General features: G+C 42.8%; 1 protein-coding gene across 1 annotated transcript in view; it reads right to left on the reverse strand.

The window, feature by feature from the left end:
* Positions 1–22739, reverse strand: part of ENAH (ENAH actin regulator) — a 142073-nt gene that overhangs the window by 44957 nt on the left and 74377 nt on the right. The window contains 1 exon segment of the mRNA XM_073899856.1: positions 13335–13512. Coding sequence (XP_073755957.1) covers positions 13335–13512 — 178 coding nt within the window.

Below are 22739 nucleotides of genomic sequence, written 5' to 3' on the forward strand. Positions count from 1 at the left end.
TTTCAATTATTCTACTTTCTTCATTAGACATTTTTCATGTTAAATGTGACTCTTTTAACTACTCACCCGCTAAAAATAAGATGCAAAAGCAGCAGCAACTCATTGTTATTTAAAAACAAAATGGGGGGCTGGGGGTCTTCGGTATCAGCAAAAGCCCAGAAGGAAACATCATGAAACGCCAGGACCACCCGCTGGAGTCTAAGGTCTTTCGGATGCACTGTGTGATTGCGGAGTTATTACTGTGTACCGTCTACTCAGAGTTAGCAGTCTGCCTCCCTGGGCTTACAGATGCTCAAAGGTAACGTCTGTGCCACGTTCATCATCCTAGTGCGAACAGCCAGCACGACCAGCTTGGCACGAAGTAACAGATATATTTGTTTAACTAAAGTGGTTTTTTACAGAATTCATGCCAATTAAACAGAACCTGTTGAAGGTGTGCTAGTGGCAGTCTAATTACCTTTACATGTACCAATCCATCTAAATGATGCAAATAGATAGGATGGATAGGAGAATAAATCAATCTGTACATAATCTTATTAAAAAGGAGAGATACATAAGACCAGAAATATTTAAACAAAAGTCAGGAAAATAAACCTGTTTTTAAATAAGAAAAACAACCTTTATGTGGACGGAGAAGTGGGAGTTCCTGTAAAGCCCAATTCAGTATAATGTAAGGAAAAACCCAGAAAACCTGTATGTGAAGTTTTTAATGGACTGTAGGTTCCAGGAAAGAATGAATTCTTTAAAAAGCAAGGAAGCTGCCTCATCCATAGCCACTTCCCAGAGTGAAGAAATTCAGGTGAAGGCAAGTTCTTTGCCCAGTCCTGACGGCCAAGAGCCATCAGAAGGCAGGGCACAGGAAGGAGCAACCTTAAAGGCGGGCAGGATTTGAGAAGCCAGGGGCGTCTGGAGAAAGGCAATCTGGCCGTGCATCCTCCTAACAAGCTTACCCTGAACTTGTTCGTAAGCAAGTCCACACTCGACTCGTGGCTGCCATCACAACACTATTCATAGGAAGATCAAGTTTTAATAACACTTGCTCAAAATCATACTTCAGTAAGTAGAGGGGAAGTTTTGGCAGAGAAATAAAAGCTGCACTAACAGACAAGGTGGAAACCTCACAGTCCTGAACACCTAGGGCTCGTGCGGAATGCGATATTCAAAAATAAAACTGCACCATCTAAACAGAAGCAGATGTGTTTATTTAAAAGTGAAGAGATGTCATTCAAGCTGATTTCCCCAAAGAATAGTACATATCCCTTTGGAGCAGTATAACAGTTAGGGCTTCCTAAGAACAGAATTCTTGACACTCCAACATCCATTCATGGAAATGATACTATCAAGTACTATTCCTGCATGAAATATACTCGAGAGCCGTTTGTAGATCCCATCTTAGTCCAAATTAGCAGGCTGTGGATTACATTTAAAAAAACATATATAAGTGTCTTTTGGCCTTCAGCAGACAGAGATGCTTTGAATAATTTGATCTGTTTGTGCCAATAGAATCTGTTAGTAAAGACTAGCCTTGTCACTAACTTTGGTTCTGCCAAATTTATTTATTCAATCCAGAAATTAACAGTTTAAAGTGTTCTGAGACCCTCAGAGGTGAGAGAAGAAACAGAAAGCTGAAAACCTGGATGCAGGGGGGTGTGTTTACTTAATGCAGAGTCAAGAGGGGCCAGCTCCCGAGAAGCAGGGGCCACATTAAGGAGTCTACTTTGTTCTAAAAACAAGGGAAAGCTAGCACAAGGCTATCTTGGTGCCCACGAATCTACCCTGCCCCCATCAACGTAAGGTCCATCCCAAGCAGTACTTGCAAAGAGAATTGAGACCCACTTCCTGGGAGTTCATGTCACGCATCCAGTCGATATCTTCAAATTGGGAATGTACGATTCTAAGGCTTAAATATACAAAGACTGAGGGACTCTAAATCTGAATAAGAAAAGGTAGTTATTTGTGTTTAGTATAGCAACACCACAGTAAAGATCAGGATGGTATTTGCAAAGGAGACTCCTTACTATAAATGCATTTCTTCCTACGTGAATGACACTGTCATAACCAGGTACCCCCAAAAGTTTCCACAAAACCGAAGCCATTTGTTTTCTGGTGTGAATTTTCTCAGAAATTGCAAAAGCCCACAGAAGCAGCAAGTCTACCTTACAAGAACTTTCGGTATCTTCCCACGAGCAGAGCGCTGTGTTCATTGTGCCTCACAACCGCCACTCTGTCTCGCTCGCGGGACGCATGCTGCCAGGCAGACATTTCTGACCTCGTCTGTCTTCTCTACCCAATTCACAGCCCCTTTAGGTCCATAATTTTGAATTACTCGTTTCTGTTTCTCTCATAACACATAACCTAGAACCTTATTAAGAGTACAAATAATTCAGTTCCCTGTGGCTTTTCTTCTTTTAGATTATGAGACCACCTACCCCTTAGGAATTTTTTATGGATTAAGGAAACAATATTCTTCATATATACAATACTGATTTCAATGATACCACTGTTTAATACCATCTTCAAAAGACTGATTAGAATTTTTCTGTCTTGCCTAGAACATAAAAACAGAAACACCCAATGTTCATTCAGAGGCAGCAATGTACACGTGCTCTTTGCTGACTACAAACACAGACAAGTCCACAATACACCATCCCATTTACAGACCGATAAAAGCACGTTCAGCTGTAAGAACAGCAGGGCAGGCTTGGCTGCCACGGTTGCGTTGTGACTGGTCTCACCAGAGAAGTAGTAGTTCTTGCAAATCGGTTATCAGTGAAGAACAAGACAGATTCTGTTCTATTAGAGCTTCTCCCTACTCCCTACATCCTTATTTAAAGATGGAAAGTCCTACAAAACAGGTATCAGAATTTCTGACATCCAGCAAATGCTTCTCCAATTTATGGGCAACAAATAGGATTAAAATTCAGGAATACAAGTAAAGTAAGTGTATATAATTACTGTTCTTTTGCGGTAAAACATGCAGATAATCAAGGATGACATCCTCGGATCACTGCAGCACCACTCATTAAATTTTAAGCTATCCGTAAAGTAAGTTGAGAAATGTTCCCAGCTAGACGTGCGTCAGACAATACCTGACAAGATGTCCCACTGCCAGAGAAGCAGAGAAACAAGAATGAGAGGCAGAGAGAATAGAGTGCCAACAAACTTCAGGCTACGGGCACCTTCACAAGACTGACATGTGCAGATTAAACAGCAAAGTCCTGTCTCTGTCAGCCATTCGGTCACATCCATCTTGGAGCGGGACCAGATGGAAGTCCGTGCCGTTAAGACTACAGCCACACCCGTGAACAACGTAGTGTCAGACTTGAGCCACAGCCGTGCTGAAGAGCTTTCCCCAAACAGCTAGTGATCCAGAACTTACAAGTCTAGTAGCAGATATTTTAAAATTCATTTATTGTGAATCATACTTCCTGGATTCACTGATTAGAACATTACCGGGAAAATCACAAATGTACCAACGAGAAACCAAAGGACCTGAACTTCTAAGAGGCGGTGCTCACACAGCAACAGTGGTTAGTGGTGGAGAGAAGATGGTTTCAAAGCTCCTCACGGGGCAGTTTTTATACATGCAGCGTGAAACAGACCTCCACTCTCCCTGTCGTTGACAGGTGGTGACGGTCAGGACAGGAGCGCCCACTTCCCCGACACACCCAGCCCCCAGGAAGTCATCCTGCTGGGAAGGAGAGAAGACACAGAGCAGACAGAGGGAAGAATAACGACAGAATGGCTCGTGGGTATGCAAAGCTAGGCTTATCTTAGAGACACAGGGTCCTAAAGAGATAGAAAATATGGAATCCTCAATTCTCATCCACTAGACAATCTTATCCAGTAGAAAAGAGCTCTTTGCTAGGCTGCCTGGAAAGAACTAAAGCCATTGGAAATTCTCTTCTCAGTCAACAGTCTCCTGATTAGGGAAGGCAGTCACCCTCAAAAGGTTCTGGTCACGCACCCCTCATACTCTTAAACATCATTAAAGACCCCGAACAGCTCTTGTTTAGGTGAGATACAGCTATTGTTATTTGCTGTATTAAATAAATAATATTCTTCCAGTTTTAATTTCTAGTAATTCATTTTAAAAATAATTTAAAATTATCATAATAATTATTTCCCAAAACAAAAATTATTTCCCAAATAAAAACTATTAGCTATTAGGATAACATGGCTTTATATTTTTTATAAATTTCTTTAATGTTTGGCTTAGCAGAATACAGCTGGATTATTTTATTTGCTTTTCCATTCAGTATGTTATGGCACCTTGTTTTGGCTGAAGTATAAGAAGGAAAAAGGAGTGCCTTACAGACTCCCTGAAAGGGTCTAGGAGAGGGTCCTCAAGGGTCCCTGGAGCACACTTTCTAAATCCTGAGTTAGGGTTTTCAACTCAAGATTTCTGATGCTGCAGGTGGCCTGGCCCAAAGAAAATGAGAATATGGAGAACAATTGGGTGGAGACCATACCCCAGGGATGGCATCAATCCCTCCAATGACTTGGGGACAATGAGAGCATCTATAGACTACGAGTGGTAGCTACAAGGTAAACATTCATTCAAACTGTCCTCCAAGTGACCAAGAACTAGCTACAAAGTAATTCCAAATACGACTCAATGCAAATGCTGGAGGATAAAGCTATACTGAACAAATGAGAAGGATGTGATACCTTAGTGTTTATTGTCTGCGCTAATCCACAGTCACTTTCTAGTCCCAGAACTTCAAGGTAGCTCGTGCAGGTGAATGCGAGACCAGAAAGAAGAGGCACAGAGGAAGGCCAAGGGAACAGAACGCGCGAGAGGCAGCCTTCCAAGGGAATCTGTCTCTGGTACCTTCACTGAAAGTAAGGATGCCTATGTTCCATCCTGGGGAGAGCAGAGATCTATCACCCAAACCACTCTCCAGAAGCGCTCAGTTCCCCCGTGGAAGCCCAGCTGAGAAAGGCAGAGACACAGGCAGGAAACTGAGGCTTGGAGGTATGACGAGCAGGGCATAGGGACTAGAAGCCTGACTCAGGAGCTGAGTCCCTTCACAGCTGGAAACCCTTTCATGACTTTAACAAACCCTCCTGGACTAGACGTTCAGAGTGAGCCTGTCCAAAGAACCTTCTTTCACAAGGAATTAGATATGCAACTGGTCATGTTTTCAATTCAGGTATTGGGACTATTTAAACTTTTCTTACTGGCATCTTGGCACAATCACAAAATCACACAAAGATCCAAAAATTCCTAAAATGTCAACAATAGTCAGTCAGAACTTCTGATAGGTTTTAAGTATCTTTACAAAGAGCTGGTAATTTTTAGTCCCAAGCAAAGAAATTTAGTATTTGAGTTAGTGGTTGTGACACCACCTATCACTACAGCATATGGCGTACACGGTTCTTGTAGCTTTCCAAACCGAGGGAGACCACCTGACAACGACTGCAGTCGTCCTGTAGTAGTCTCGTGGGTAACAAACTGAACATCACTGCTCTAACGAGAACAGAATCACGTGCCACAGAAAAGGACATCTGCATGTTGCACTCATGCTAACTCTGGCAGTAAGTTACTAAACTGGGGCGCCTGGGTGGCTTAGTCAGCTGAGCCAATTCGGCTCAGGTCATGATCTCAGGATTGTGGGATCGAGCCCCGTGTCGGGCTGTGCTCAGTGGGGAGTCTGCTGGAGATTCTCTCCCTCTCCCCTTCTCTCTAATAAATCAATTAATCTTTAAACTGGGGCTGAACAGATTTGCTCTCTAATTTCATTTAAAGTCTGTAGAAAAAATTAATAGTTTCTTTGCCTGTACTGTGAGCTACTGAAGACAAAATTTTGTCTACATACCTTCCCTTCTGAAACCTGGACTCAGGTTCACAGTACAAATCAACTTTATGCTGAACTATGCTTTCATGTTTCCCCTCTTTCTTGCAAACATAACTGTCGTACCACGTCACCCGCAGACGCCTTGCTCTCCCACAGGCCTCTGCCACAGTCGTGTCAAATGGGCAGCCAGAATTCTTAATGAAAGCAGTTACCTAGAATGATACTGGTTTCCCGTGCTAACTCACCTCTCACTGCAATCTCTCTCCTGTTTCACTTTCCCCTCTACTCTCGTGACTTCCGTCTCTGCGAGGCAATCTCATGCTTGTCCCCCTCAATTCCGGCAGCTCCCTCTTCACACCACCGCCACTTTCTCAAGAGCAGCATTGTTCCCCTTACTCCCCTAGCTCTGTGTCACCCATGGCTCTCAAAGGCCCTTCTTGATCAGACCTAGCTTCTGACTTTCTCCCCAAAGGACAAAACAGACCCCTGCTCGGCAAACACGGCTCATTCCTTCCCCTTCTGCTCTCCCATGCCGTCTCCGGGCTCCCTGTGCCCACACTTCATTCCCCTTCCAAAATCAGCTCAAAGAGCCACCTCATCAACACTTGTCCAGTTGCTCCAATGAAAAGAAACCTCACTCCCCTTCAGATAGGATTTTATCTATACCTCAGTGATGACCTCCTTTTGGGGATGATGGGTGTTGTCTTATCTCCCCTCCGAGAGAAGAATCCTTGAGGAGGAGATTTGAGTCTAATTTCCCCTTGCATTTAGATGCACCCTGGATGAATTAACTAATTTCCTATGAGGAAAAAAAAGTAACAAGACAGGTCTTCACCAGGGAGTAAAGACAAGGAAGAGGCTAAAGAAAATTGAAGTCTCTCTGCCACTTTTTCTTTCTCAAAGCAAGTTAATCCACACAGCTGAATTTTCCAGGTATTTATAAATATTAGCGTTCAAAAATATCATCTTATAGTTTAATAATACTAATGTCTTCATCTCATTTAATTCCCATAATGATAACATATTCTCAAAAGGAAACAGCTTTAGAGAAGGCACCCCACCACCACAGGAAAAGATAGTCTTTGACTCCAATTATAAGTGCTTTCCACTAAATCACAATAAGGCCTTGAAATTTTACCAAAATACATAAAATAAAAAGTAAATGAAAGTTCTTTTCTTTCCTATTTTCTCACCCTAAACTGACTTTCCTCAAAAGCTTTTTAAATGTGCTTTGAAGGCAAGAGAAATGAAGCTATATTGAGGACCCCTTACAACTTGCAGCCCACTGATAAACCCCTGAGACATATAGGGTGTAATGCCCCTACAACTCCCTCAAGGATTTTTTTAAATGTTTTACCAATGAAGATTTGCTCTAGCCAGTGTCACTTCACTCTGATAACCATAAATGCCCAGGATATGCTAACATTCCTCTTTCAACACGTGGCCCACTGACACACATCTAAAGGGTCGCATGACTAACACTTTGCTAAAACAATAGGGACTAACCTTACCTTGACAATAGCTAGCCCTGTGAGGTCTTGGAGACCTTGCTCTCAGCATATACAAATTCCTTAGAGACTTACCTCACCCCTAACCCCCATCAGTTACCCCTCACAATCCCAGCGCAGCTCTGTCTGCCCACAGGTCCTGTCCCCGTGCTATAATAAAAGCACCTTTTTGTACATACATACATAAAAATGTGCTTTGAAGATGTTGATTTGAAAAGCAGAGAAATGGCCTGAGGGCCAGAATCCCCAACCCCAGCTGTGCCTCCCCTCCGGGTGTATGACTCAAGGGAAGTCCCATCTGTCCTGCCGATCTTTGTAACTGGACACTGGGGACACAGCTCCTGCAGGTCAACCTCACGTTCCTGTGAAGACTGTGAATTTACAAGTGGGGGAGGGTATGGAAGAGGTAAGTATAAAAGCAGTACGTGACCGTACCCACAGAAAGACTGTCTCACCCACCTGACCCCCAAACCTGCTACTCACTGCATCCTGATGAGCAGAACACTTCGTCTGTCTCAAAAGGTTATTTCAGTAAGATAAGTTGATTGAGGAAAACTCAGTGAAAAATACTGTCCAAGATGACCTCTGGGATTCTTCTGAGGTCCAATTTCCTATGATTTTATGAGGGAATTAAGAAAGTGCTCCAAGGGACGCCTCGGTGGCTCAGTGGGTTAAGTGTCTGCCTTTGGCTCAGGTCATGATCTCAGAGTACCAGGATCAAGTCCCACATCAGGCTCCCTGCTCAGCAGGGAGTCTGCTTCTCCCTCTGCCTGCCTGCCTTCCCCCTCACAAATAAATAATCTTAGAAAAATAAAAAATAGGGTGCCTGGGTGGCTCAGTCGTGAAGTGTCTGCCTTTGGCTCAGGTCATGATCCCAGGGTCCTGGGATCGAGCCCCACTTCGGGCTCCCTGCTCCACGGGGAGCCTGCTTCTCCCTCTCCCCCTCCCCCTGCTTGTGTTCCCTCTCTCGCTGTCTCTCTCTCTCTGTCAAATAAATAAATAAAATCTTTAAAATAAAATAAAAAATAAATAAAGTGCTCCAAATGCAGTGTGTCCAGAATCAGATCCGTAACCCAGGGCCCAGAACCGCACCCTCTCCTCTCCTGCTCTGGCTAACGCTGTCCTGGCCAGTGGCCCAGACGATGGCCAGTGGCTGGAGGGACACATCCGTAATCACCCTACAGCACACCTGCCTCCTTCCGGGCCTGCTTATCCCATGTCACCGACACAGATCTTAAACACGATCTCATGCGGTGGTCTAGCTGTGGGCCCCAGGGCAGGTCCCGTGACCTTCTATAAGCTGCACTCTCATCTCCAAGAGAAGGATAACCCCCAACCCTGCAGGGTTATTATAAAGATCATCAGTAATACGCGTGCCCAGTAAGGACCTGGCATACACCAGGCACCTAATAAACAGATCATTGTTCCTGCCTCAGACAGACTTTAGGACAAAATGGAGCAGCGCCCTCGAGGGTACAACAGCAGGAAGGAAAGGTGTCACCTCCTCCTCTCTCTGCTCCTCCCCTGGCCATAAGGGTTTCATTTTGGGGCGCCACCTTTCTCACCTGCAGCATCACAACAGCGCCCTAACCAAGGCCAGGCCTGGGGCACACGCTCACCGGTCCATCACCTCCGTCCGACGGCACACACCTGCTCACAGAAACACGCACCCGGCCCCCCTCTCAGGCGGCACCTCCCCGGCCCAGCGCCGGGCCACGCAGAGCCCTCAGCAGGACACCGGGCCCTTCCCCACCTTCCCCACCTTCTCTCTCAGATTTCCCTCCTCTGTAAATTCCCACACCCAGGCCACAACACCACCTCTCAGCCTGTCTAGAATGTTCTCCTACCACGGCTGAGGCCTACGCATTCTTCAAATCATACCCCCAACATCAACTGATGTTCGAATCTCCCCTGGACCCCGGAGTTTTTGTTGGTTTTCCCCAGGCCTTTGTCCAGACCTCACTCACAGCCTCTCACACACTGTATCCTAATGTGCTGATCTTGTTTCCAGTAGCTCCAACCCCACTGAAAGCCCAGAGGGCCAGGCACAGACCTTAGCCAGTTAGCATTATTCCCTGTGCCGGACACAGGACCTACGCTCCAAACACACTTGATGGCATCTGTGAGAGGACCTCAGTATTGGTCCCGTGAAACGTGCCGTCTGCAGGACTGAAAAATCAATGTCACTATTAACTTAAGGTATTTCTAGAAACTTTCTGAGATTTCTAAAATCCAATTAATTCCAAAACATATCTCCAAGAGATTAAAAAATGCGGAGATAAAATTCATATAAATGCTCATACTGAAAGGTGTATCAGACCAAATTTCCAGTAAGAAAAAAATTAATGGAATCTCTATATAAAAATATTTTTAAAATCTAAAAAGAAATTTAAACATGAGAATCCCATTGTGTTCTCATCTTCAATAGCTGTAAAATAAAATCTAGCAAAAGCAGTCTTAGTTAATGGTAGAATATTTAAAGGTTTTCCTTCTACAAACGTATGCTTAATCTTGGTCGAGAAGAACAAAAGCAGAATATACTTACTGGCTATGCATATGGTTTTCCTTTTTAAAAAGCGAATTAAAAAAATTATTTCCTATTTTCAAATGCCCCGAACCTTTCTCAAAAACAAATTGTGCAAATTTACCTCCACTAATCATCACAAGGACTAACTTTACATTTTATATAATCTACAACTATTATCTGCAAAACTCCTATAAATGTACGTGACAAACAACACAGGAATAAAAAATATCGATCTGGATAATGCAATCTGAATTTAAGTGTTTAAAATCGAGTCTATCATTAGAGAAAGGGAAGAGATAAACTGTAGCATTTGGTATAGAAGAACGAAGGCTAATTCAACTCTTTTTCAAGAATGTTAGAACATGTGATTTGTGTTTTTTAAATTCCAAATATAACTCGCTGTATTTAGCACCTCCTGTACTTTCCAGTATATTAGATAATTGCACACCAAGTTAAAAACAAAATAAAGGAAAACATTCCTGCCACCCTCCCTTTTCATAAAAGAGACGGAAATATCACACACACACACAGAGCACTTTATAGGTCAGTATGAATAGCCCCAAAGAAAGTAGTTTTTTCTTCATTTAAAAAAATTTTTGAGGGTTTAGAGAACTCAGGGACAAGGGAGAGGGGAAAGGAGAACAGGGCGATTATGGGTTTTGGCAAAAGAGACTGGCTAGTAACTTCAGCCCCTGCTCTAGAAAGCCGCATGGTGCCTCGGTGGCTCTGGGTTCTGACCCCATCAGAGCGGCGCTACAGTTTTCTCTGTGAAGGCACGGAGGTTCTCAAGACGATTCCGTTTCAACAAAGGTGTGCATAACTTTAAAAAAAAAACCTGAAAATCACTCAGAAGGATAAACCAACATTCAGTGGATAATAACCATATTAACAGCTAGAAAAACAACAAAACAAAATGAACAGAAGTATTCGATATGGAAAAATGGTTTTAAAACATGGCAAATCGCTAGGCAGCAGGAAAGACCAATGTCTGCAGTCACTTCACCTTTGGGAATGTCTGTTTCTGCTGCTTCTGATCAGAGGTTCATTGGGTATATTGTTTGCTTAGGGAGAGGACACACAAGTTAAGCTTTTTCTTTTTTTTTTAAGATTTTATTTATTTATTTGAGAGGGAGAGAATGAGAGATAGAGAGCACGAGAGGGAAGAGGGTCAGAGGGAGAAGCAGACTCCCTGCTGAGCAGGGAGCCCGATGCGGGACTTGATCCCGGGACTCCAGGATCATGACCTGAGCCGAAGGCAGTCGCTCAACCAACTGAGCCACCCAGGCGCCCCCAGTTAAGCTTTTTCAACGTGGTTCTGGCAGGAAGACAACAGGTGGTTTCAGCAAGGAACTGGCTGTGAACCCACAGCAAACGGCTGTGGAAAGGGAAGGTGCACTCAAGATGAGAGGCGACATCACTGGGCACGTTTGTTCAGGTGGACGGAAAGGCCACTAAATAATCCAGGGGGTGGGGGAGAAGACACGTGTGTCCCACTGCGGAGATCTACAGAGAAAACTCTACCCTTCTGATTCTCAGCACCCAAATCCTCCTGTGCATCCACTTCCAAGCCAGTTAATACCATCAAAGATCAGAAATTAGTGCTTAACTACAGTAATTTATGAGAAAAGTCATTTTCTAAATAAACCATTTCCCGTGCTTTGTCTTCTCTGATGTAATTGCTAAAAACCAAAGCCTCTCTGCAGGGAGATGGTTAAGTCGGGGCCCCCTGTTCCACCAATGTCCCCCTCCCCTCGGCCCACAGCATGACAGGCCCAGGCTGTGACACAGAAAAGAACAAATTTCGAGATCATCTAAGAAGACTCTATTAAATTTTTTTGCCTTACCAAAATGCTCGTAGCTAGTGAGAGGATGGGCAAGTTTCCCACTTGCCAAACTTTCTAGAATGTGAAAATTACAAGAGAATGTAATGGAGTTTTTCCACACTAAGACTCATTAATTTCAAAAGATGGAGATCAGAAGAAAAAAACATTAGCACTTGCATTCTGAAAGCAAACTACAGGACTACACACTGATAAAAACAATCCTTTCCACTGGGTAAAAAACAAATTGATGACAAGATGAGAAATAATCATTTTAACCACTTTAGTAACATTTAGTTCCTAACATCCATGGACACTCTTTTGAAGATTTAGAAATAAAAATGCTAGTTCATTTCAAATATGGGGAAGCCAAAATGTCAGTGTCCTACATACACCCTCTACACTTTGGGCCTTTCATTATTTGGTGTGCAGTTGGCCTCTTCATAGGATATTAAGAGCCACGATTCTAGTTTCTCTGCTACGGTGAGACCATGACAAGGGGGCATTCTACCCCTGCAGCAGAAGGCCGACAAGAGACGGACATGTGGGCATTCAGACCATCGACACCTGAGACGGTGCATACCCGAAGGCTTCTCTCTGCTACCCTTTGGACTTACTGACACACCAGGAGCTCCAGAGGTTTCTCAAAACAGGTAAGATGTAAGAGCTATGTACCAATGCTTTACAGAAATCCTAATTTCCTCAAAAGAGCTCATATAAAACATCTACAGGCATAAAAAGGAGCTTTCGGCAGATTCCAAAATGTCTTCTTACTCTGAAATTCATATCTGAAATAGACTAACCCACGGGCTAGATGTTTCAACCCTTCTTAGAATAAGACACAGTATAAATAAAATTTAACATATCTATAACAGGTTTTGAAAGTCTATACCCTTCAACAAAATATCAAAAATCACTCTCTCTCTCCTCTTAAAATATATAAATACATTTTGCTTATGGCACATTTGTATATTCAACTCACTACCAAGCACACAACAAAAGCAAGAGAAATCACATTTACACTGTTTTACATATAACTTATTTTTAGAATATAAAATCTCTCTCTCCCCAAAGAGTTCACCACACGTTGGCATTTCTCCTTTTCAATCTTGTGAACCAAAACTAAAACACAGTTCATCTCTGATGCATACACAGATTTAAATCCTGGGTTCTTAAACAGTGAATTATTTCTGCTTCTCTTTTTAACCACCATGCAGCGTAAGAGGAGATGCAATTCATGGCTTGTACCACCTGAGGGCACTCCTAAAATCTTTAAACAACTTCCAGGATCAAGTTCTATGAACGAGGAGGAAGGGAATCCGGTCCTACTTGAAATTCATGGGCTCGGTAGCGCCTTAAAATGTGTTTTAAGGTGCTTCAGAAAACGTGTTTCTTCGTACAGGGGCGAGATGATACATACACATGATTTCTATCCAGGGCATATTCTCAGAGCCTCACATCATGCAAGGAAAGCTGAGGTTCTCTAGAGCAGGAGGAGCGTAACTATCTTCAAAAGAGAGGGTTAAAAATCGACTAACATGAGATTATCCTTCTAGACCATATGTTTATCATCAACAAACCAAAGCTTTGTTTTGAAATTCAAGAATTAACTTCAAATATATTTCACATTCACATACACATGGCACTTCGAGAAGACAAGTAAACCCAGATGCCGTACCTGTTTCCTGGGAATTCAACACCTCTAGGGCATGCATCATGGCACTTGCGAAGACATTGGCATCCTCCTTGCTGCCAAAGTTGAGGCCATACACCTGTCGAGCATCTCGCCACTGGTGGAAAGTCTGCGTAGCCTGGTTGTACTTCAAGCCCTTAGGGATGGCACAGTTTATCACCACCTGAAAGACAGGGATGCGCCACGGGGTCAACCTAATACTCGGCAGAATCAACACACCCTGCCTGGATGTACTCATTCAAACCTGTTCCTCATGGGCCTTCGCAAAAAAAAAAAAAAAAAAAAAGTTAAAAACCATTCTCTCGGGTAAAATCAGCCAGCAGAAATAACAGTCTGATGGAAGGTAAAGCTGTCTGATGTTACGAAGGTCTGGCCTTAAAACAGTAAATCAGCAGAACAACAACAACAAAATCTACACCCTCATTAAATATATTTTAACATGCTTATTAAAGTACTATATTTCAGAAAACATATGAAACGTAAGCAGTGAACGGTCCCACGCAGCCAAAATCCTGATGCAGACAAAGGAACGTTAACACCAGAAACTTCCTTTGTAAGTCCTTCACCTCCCCAAAGGCGCCGGCCACAGTTCCAGCACCGGTCAGTTGTCGGGCTTCTGAATTACGTGAGCAGAGCTACACGGTACCTACCGTCAGTGCATGCTCTCCGTTCCTCAGGACTGTTCGTGCGAGTCAGCTCACCGTCACACGCAGCTCTGGTTTATTCTTTTTCACTGCTCTGTGGTGTTCCATCGTATCAACCACGCTTATTTACCCATCCTCCCATTCGCAAACATTTGCAGTGCTTGCAGTTTGGCGCTATTAAAAACACTGGTTATGAACATCCTACTAAAGTTTTCTGCTGCACACGGGTACCCATTCTGCTGAGTGTATATCCAGGAGTGGAGTTGTCACAGGCCAAAGACGTGCTCAACTTCAGCAAACAACTCCAAGTAGCTTTGCAAATTGGTTCTATCAATTTTCACTTCCATGGCAGCCTCCAACAGCTTGCGTAAGCACACATACAACATTTCAACTGCAATTGTCTGCCTTTATCTGAGCACTTCTGGTAGGTATGAGAACCATACCACCGTGGTCCCAGCCGCATATATCCTTGATCACTAATGAGTTTTAGTACTGTTCCATGTTCTAACGGCTATGTGGATATCTTCTATGAACACCTGCTTAAATTAAATCTCTTGCCTGTTTTTCTACTGAGCTGTTCATCTTTTTCTCTGCTGATTTGGAAGAGTCCTTTATACATTCTGGATGGGACCCCACCGCGGGTTATCCAGGCTGCAAATACCTTCTCCCAGGGTGCAGCCTGCCTTGTCACTCCCTGAACGGTGTCTTCTGATGAATGCAAGTTCTTAACTTTTATTCAGTCCCAAGTAGTGATCTTTTCCTTTCACTGTTAATGCTTTTTGTAACTTGTTTAAAAAGTGCTTCTCAATTCCAAGACCATGAAAATATTATCCCATATTATTTTAGGAGCTTTACTGTTTTACTTTTATAATTACATCTCCTAATCCACCTGGAAAGTTTAGCCTCTGGTGTGAAATAAAGTTCGAGTTTCCTTTTCATTTCAATATGGCCATCCGATCAATCCAGCACGATCTATTAACTATGCTGTGGGCTTACTTTTTTCATAAATCAAGTGTCTAGATGGCTCCATTTTGTTCTACTGGTCAACATGCCTATCTCTGAGCCAACAGCACAGTGTCTTAACTACTGTAGCTCTATCCCAAACCTTGACTGCCCCTAGAGTAGTCGTCCGTCCTCTGTTGTTCCTCACTGTTGCTGTGGCTAGCCTCAATCTTTTGTGTGCAGCTACCGTTTTATATTCAGATTATTAATTCTGCATGACTTACACAATCTGTCTCTGCTTTTCAATGGAGGGTTCAGTCCATTTACTATGTTTCACGTAAATTATATACAAATTTGGGCCTAACTCCATCCCTTCTTTGAGAGTGTATTATTACTACCCTTCTACTAGCTTGCTAGTTGCACAAGCTTTCACTGCCCTGGAGAGTAAGACAGGCATCAACGCCTCACTTTATACAACAACCACTGAGGACTTGCCCATATTTACACCTGCTGCTGCTTTTTATTCCTTCTGCCCTTTCCAAGCTTCTGACCGTGAGGAACACATTTCAGAATTTCAATTTCTTTCACTGTAGATCTCATGATGAATTCTCTCCATTTTTGTCTGTCAGAAAATGTCTTTAATTCACCTTCCTTTTCGAAGGGGATTTTTATCACGTGGGCCACTTGTTTCCTTTCCCGCCCGCTGTCTTCTCAGTTTTTGCTGCTTCTGCTGAGAAGTCAGCCGACCACTTGCTGCAGCGTCCCCAAGCTGTCTTGTCTCCACTGGCTGCTCGCAGGTCTCACCCTGCATCTAGTTTACAAGGGTTTCATATGATGGGTTTATACATGGTTTTCTCTGTATTGACCCCACTTAAGGTGCACAGCATCTCCAAGTTATGTTCTGTTGTCAACTTGTGAAAGTTCTTTTTCACACCCTGTTTTTCTTCTGTCCTAGCCTCTCCTCGTGCCTCCAACTACACATAGACTTCTCACCACATCCACAATCTCTTTTTTCTCTTAATTCCCTTCATCTTTTTCACCACCCCCCATCCCTCCCCTTTGGCAGTGCCCCGTTTATTCTCTGGATTTATGAATCTATTTCTGTTTTAGTTTTTTAGATTCCATGTGTAAGTGAAATCATATGGTATTTGCCTTTCATTTCATTTAGTATCATAACCTCCAGATCCAACCATGTTGTTGCAAACAGCAAGGTTTCATTCTTTTTTATGGCCGAGTAATATTCTACCGTGAACACACACCACATCTTCCTTATCCATGTGTCTATCAGCAAACACTTGGGTTACTTCCACATTTTGCCTATTGTAAATACTGCTGCAATAAACATAGGGGTGCATAAACCTTCTGGAATTAGTTTTTGTTTCCCTGTGTTTTTTTGTGTCCATATTTTTCCTCTCTCAGAATTTCTTAGTTTCAGTTTGAGTATTTTCTTCTTCTTTTGGGGTGGGGGGCAGAGGAAGAGAGAGCATCCTAAGCAGGCTCCACCCCCAGCACAGAGCCTGATGCGGGGCTCCATCTCACGACCCCTAGATCACAACCTGAGCCGACTGTGCCACCCAGGCGCCCCTAAACATTTTCTTCTGACCTATATTCTGTTTACTGCTTCTCTTTAGCTGTCCCTAGTCGGCTGTAAAACCCACTAGCGAACTGTTAACAGCACTGAGCTTCCAATTCTGAAACTTCCATGTGTTTTTATTTTCAAGTTTCTGTTCTCTGCTGAAATTCTCAACCTTGTGCTAGTTCCTTGAATATGTGAAGCAGAGTTACTCTCAAGTTAATTCTGGATTCCCAGTGGGTCTGTTCTGTTACCACCCCTCTTGCCTCCTCACGGGCCTTGTGATTTTGATTTCATGCCAGACGCTGTGTGTGGACAACTGTACGGAAATTGTGAAGCCTACAATGACGTTACAGTTTTCCAGGGAAGATTCACCCATTTGCTTCTGGCAAGCAGCTAGGAAAACTAACAATCTGAAATCACCTTAATCCCAGAATGAATGAAGTGATTAGAGGCTGGGTATCAGCTCCTGTAAAGACCAGCCTCACTCTGAGGCAAACCTCCTCCCAGGGGATGGGGCTCGGGGGTCCCGAATCATGGCCCGAGGGTTACCAAGAAAACCCTCCCTCACGAGCAGGCTCCAATGCCGAGTTCTTGTTCTACTAGGTCCCAGGAATCCACCAAAAGCTCTGCTCAGTCCCCTCCTTCAGAACTGAGACGTGCCTCGAGGTAAACAGAGGTCCGAAGCTGGGCTCACTTCTCTGGTTCTCTCTTCTTGCAGATTATGGACCCATAATTCATTGTCATGTAGGCTCTCCAAACATTTTCCTCTTATTATTATTCTGTCCAATTGTGTTAGTTCTCAGAGAGAAGCTGTCTACATTACCTCATCCACCAATACCCAAACTTGAAATTATTTTTAAATAAGATGACCTCTTAGAGCCATTATGCCAGACACAAACTGACAAATACTGTCGGACTCCACTTATCTGAAATACCTACAATAGTCAAATTCATTAAAAACAACAGGTGGAAGGAAGGTTACCAGGACTACAGAAGAGCAAACAGAGACTGTTTCACGGGTTCAGTTTCAGCACAGAAGGAAGATGAACAGTGGGGATGGTTGCACACCCATGTGAGTGAACCTAATATGACTGAACTCTACACTCAGATGGGTAAAATGGTCAATCTTACGTGATGTATATTTTACAATTTAAACAATGATGACCTCTTGTCATGTGATGTTTGTACGTATCAGAGTGGGGGCCACAAATCATCATCGGAAAATTATAAGCCCTGTTTGAAGGTGGAGCTATATCCCTGCTTGGCAAATAATCTGAAAAGGTCGGGCAAAAACAGCGACATTCCTTTTATCAATCGTTCAGCAACAGAATGTTAGAAAAGAGGAGGAAAATGTTACTTAAATATTATGTACATCACTAAGTTCACTTCCTCCATGGGGAGAGACCGAACATGTTGATTCAACTACTTCATTCATTTCTAACTTTCAAGGATAGGCAGTACTGTACATAATCTCAAGAAACTTAATTTTTTATTTATTTTTTACATTTTATTAAGTAGGCTCCATGCCCAACATGGGGCTTGAACTCATGAACCTGAGATCAAGGGTTGCAGACTCTACTGAGCCAGCCAGATGCCCCTCAAAAAACAAAAGTAAAAGGGAAAGCAGATATGTTCACATAAGACTAACTGCTTGCTGGAGGTCCACAAGGGATGCGACCAGATTTGGACTTGATCATCATCCTCAATACTTCCCATCCAATGAGCCTGAGTCTGGATGAATGGTAATGTTCTATCCTCCATGTGCTCACCCACTTCCAGCCACATCCTAGCAGAGCAAACCATGCACTGAGCATCTATTCTTCCTTGTCTTCTTGGCTCAGTATCTGACCCTGTCTATTAAGTCATTCACGACCCTCCCTCCCCATCTTCTCAACAAAATGACAGTTCCTGTATGCTGCACTGTGCTGCGAATTACATTTACCATAACTGAAACAACTTCTTCTTTACTGCAGCTTTCTTTCAAATGTAAGCACGGTGCTTAGAACATAATATGCACTTAGTAAGTGTTAAGCAAAAAAAGGGGTGGGAGAATATTTTAATATGTATGTATGTAATATGTGTGCATTCAATCTGAAAAATAAATGGGGATGATTTTTTTAAATGGCTCTCACTACAAAAAATTTAGATATTATTTAACAAAGTATAAAAACATGTTTCCACTTAAAATAGACCGATAACCATTAAAAAATGTAACAAGGTAGCAGTGCCCGGTGGCTCAGCCAGTTAAGCATTCAACTCTTGGTTTTAGGCTCAGGTCATGATCTCAGGGTCGGGTATCGAGCCCCAGGTTGGGAATCCACGCTCAGCAGGGAGTCTGCTTGAGATTCTCTCTCTCCCTTTCCCTCTGCCCCTCCCCCTGCTCCCTCTCTCTAAAATAAATAAATCTTTAAAAAAATCAAAAAAGGTTAACAAGATGGTCTGGAATGAAAGGAAACCAATTAGGGGCGCCTGGGTGGCTCAGTTGGTTAAGCATCTGACTCTTGATTTCAGCTCGGTTCATGATCTCAGGGTTGTGGGATCAAACCCCCCATCAGATTTTCTCTCTCTCTCTCCCTCTGTCCCTCCCACCCCCAAGAAAGAAGGAAAGAAAAGAAAACAAGCCAATCATTTATCAGATTTATTCTTAGGTACATTATCATTTTTGATACTTTAAAATATCTTTATAAAATACCCGCACAACACAGGTTTAAACTGTAGGGTCCACTTACATACAGACATTTTTTTGAAACAATCCAGTGCTGTAAATGTATGTTCTCTTCCTTATGATTTTCTTAATAGCATTTTCTTTTCTCCAGCTTACTTTATTGTAAGAATACAATGCCTAATACACATAACATACAAAATAACGTGTCCATCAACTGTTTATGTTATCGGTGAGGCTTCCGGGTAACTGCAGGCTATATTAGCAGGTAAGCTTTGGGGAAGTGGAAGGTTAAACATGAATTTTCAACTGCACGGGAGTTGGTGCCCCCAGCCCCCATGTTGTTCAAGGGTCAGCTGTATTTTCAAATTGTTTACTGCTAGGTACACAAAAATGCTACTGATTTTTATAAACTGATCTTTTATCCAGCAAACATGCTCAACAATCTTATTAGTTCTCATATCTCATCTGCAGATGCTCCTGGGATTTTTTATGTAGACAACTTCATCACCAGGGAATAAGGTCAGCTCTGTTTCCTCCTTTCCAAACCGTAGATTCCTTCATCTTCCTATCACTAGGTTACCTCCCCCTCTGCACTGCTAAATGCAAATGATTAAAGCTGAAATCCCCAAGTAATTCCCAAGTCTCATGGTAATCCCTTCCACTATTACACTATCCGGTAAGATGTTGGATGTATGTTTATACTATGCATCCTTTTTTTCAAGATTTTATTTATTTATTTGAGAGAGAGAGAATGAGAGATAGCACGAGAGGGAAGAGGGTCAGAGGGAGAAGCAGACTCCCCGCTGAGCAGGGAGCCCGATGCGGGACCCGATCCCGGGACTCCAGGATCATGACCTGAGCCGAAGGCAGTCGCTTAACCAACTGAGCCACCCAGGTGCCCACTATGCATCCTTATTAGCATAAGAAAATTCATTTTTATACCAAATGTGCTGAAAATTATGATGTATGGATTTTATCAAATGCTTTTTCTGAATCTCGTTTTTATAGGCTTTTCCTGATAAATTACATTAATTAATTATCTAATGTTAAACTAGCCTTACATTACTGAGATGGAGACAAACCTTATTTGGTCAAGAAGTGGTAATTTTTTCCATACAGACTGCTGCATTAGGTCTGCTAGTATCTTACTAAGGACTTTTATATCTGTATGTCAATGCTCATACTGAGGCTGGCCTATAATCTTCCTCTCTCAAACTGTTCTATGTTGCAGGTATCAAAATTATACTAGCCTCATAAAATACTATTCTTTATAACCTTCTGTATAAAACAGGTAATATCTTAAAGGTTTTTAGATTTTGTTTGTAAAGCTCTGGACACCCTCCCTCGTTTTTTAGATTTTGGGGGCAGACTATTAATTATTGATATATTTCATGATTGTCGGTCTGTTTTTCTATTTTTCTGCCAGCCTTGGTAAATTATATTTTCTACAATATGACCCATTTCTTGGCTAAAGCTGGTCATAATATTTTTTTAAGATTTTTATTTATTAATTATTTGACAGAGACAGCGAGAGAAGGGAACACAAGCAGGAGGAGTGGGAGAGGGAGAAGCAGAAAAGCTGTTCATAATATTATAATTGATTTCCTTACTATAATTGTAACAATCCTTTTTAATCCTAATACTATTTGTAACTTTTCCATATTTTGTGTGATTCTGCCAAGTTTTCCATTCAATGAAATGCTTTTGTTAATAATTTCCATTTTTTTAGTTATTTAATATCTCCTTTTATTTTTAGTTATTTTATTATTTATTTTATTTCCTTTATTTTCCTCCTGCTTTCCTTGGGTCAAGCTCATTACATGCCATGAAGATTTGTCCATCAAAGAGCAGCTTAGATGTTTTACCAGTTTCTATATGTAACATCGTGTCACTACAGTTGAAGTCTTTTATTTTCTAAACATTTTTTAATCTTCATAATGATTTCCTCTTAGTGTCACAAATTATTCAGAAGGTTTTTTAAAATTTCCAAACATTCCAGGGGGTGGAGCAAGATGGTGGAGGAGTAGGAGACCTAGATTTCGTCTGGTCTCAGGAATAAAGCTGAATAGAGATCAAACCATTATGAACACCTACGAACTCAACAGGAGATCGAAGAGGAGAGTAGCAACAACTCTCTGAACAGAGAAGCGACCCCTTACTGGAAGGTAGGACGTGCGGAGAAGTGAATCCGAGGCGATATTCGGGAGGATAGACGGCAGGGGAAGGGGCCTCCGTCGGCCACTTCTGGCAAGTGATAGAGCCGCGGAGCACAAAATCGGACCTTTTAGAAGTTGGATCCGCTGAGGGACGTCGCTCCAGTGGCTAAGCGGGGGGTGGAATCCTCCCGGGACAGTGTGGTCTCAGGATACTTGGGGTCACAGAAACACCGGGGGTGCCTGAGTGCGCCAGAGCTCCCAGGTATCGGAGCGGGGAGGCCGGCTGCAGAGACGGAAACGAGGCGTGGGCTCTCAGCTCGGGGTCGCCATAAACTGTGATCCAGGACACAGTCGGGCCACTACTCCTCCAGCAGGGACCCAACAAGCCGCAGATCCGGGGAGACTCCCCTTCCTCTCCGGGGAGGAGCGGCGCGGGAGCGCACCGCAGGGATCTGCTGGGTTTGGAGACTCCACACGGGGTCGGGCGCCAGAGATACAAACGCTCGGTCACAGGCCGGGTGAGCACGGAGTGCGGCGGAGACCAGGGAGACGGGAGTGACTGCTTTTCTCTGGGGGCGCACTGAGGAGCGGGGCCCCGAGTTATCGGCTCCTCCGGGTGGAGATTGGGAGGCCACCATTTTCACCCTGGTCCTCCAAAGCTGTACCGAGAGCTTGCAGGGAACAAAAGCTCCTGAGAGCAAACCCGGGCAGCTTGCTTAGCCTGGACTCACAAGGGCAGGGCAATGCAGCCTCCTGCAAAGACTTGGAAACCACGGCAACAGGCCCCTCTCCCAGAAGATCAGCACGAACAGCCAGCAAGCCAAGACCAAGTTTACCGATCAAGGAGAACGGGAGAACTCCAGCGCTAGGGGAATACTGCACACAGAATTCATGGCTTTTTTTTTACCATGACTCATTAGTTCATCAAAGTTAATTTTTTTAACTGTTAATTTTTCTTTTTCCCTTTTTCAACCATCTTATCAATCCCTTTTTTAAAAAAAACATTTTTTATTTTTCATTTCTAGAGTCATATTTTATCCCTTCATAGTAGTTACCCTTATTTTTGGCATATATATATAAGTTGTTCTCTCTTAAAAATTTTGAGATACAGTTTCTTCTAACAGATCAAAATATACCCTAAATCACTAGTGTATGGCTTTGTTCTAGTCTCCTGCCTGATCACATTCTCTCTTTTTTAAAATCTTCTTTCTTTTTTCAAACAACTTCTTATCAATTCCTTTTATAAAATCTTCTATAATTTTCATCTTTACAGTCATCTTCCTTCCCTTCATTGTATCAACCCTTATTTTGTACATATATAAGTCTTTCTTCCTTTAAAATTTTAAGAGGCACTTTTTTCTAACAGACCAAAATACGCCCCAAATCTAGTGTGTGGCACTGATCTAT

Source organism: Callorhinus ursinus, unplaced genomic scaffold, assembly GCF_003265705.2.
Source record: "Callorhinus ursinus isolate GAN/ISIS: 27379988/994484 unplaced genomic scaffold, GSC_fseal_2.0 scaffold13, whole genome shotgun sequence".
In the NCBI taxonomy this organism is placed as follows: Eukaryota; Metazoa; Chordata; class Mammalia; order Carnivora; family Otariidae; genus Callorhinus; species Callorhinus ursinus.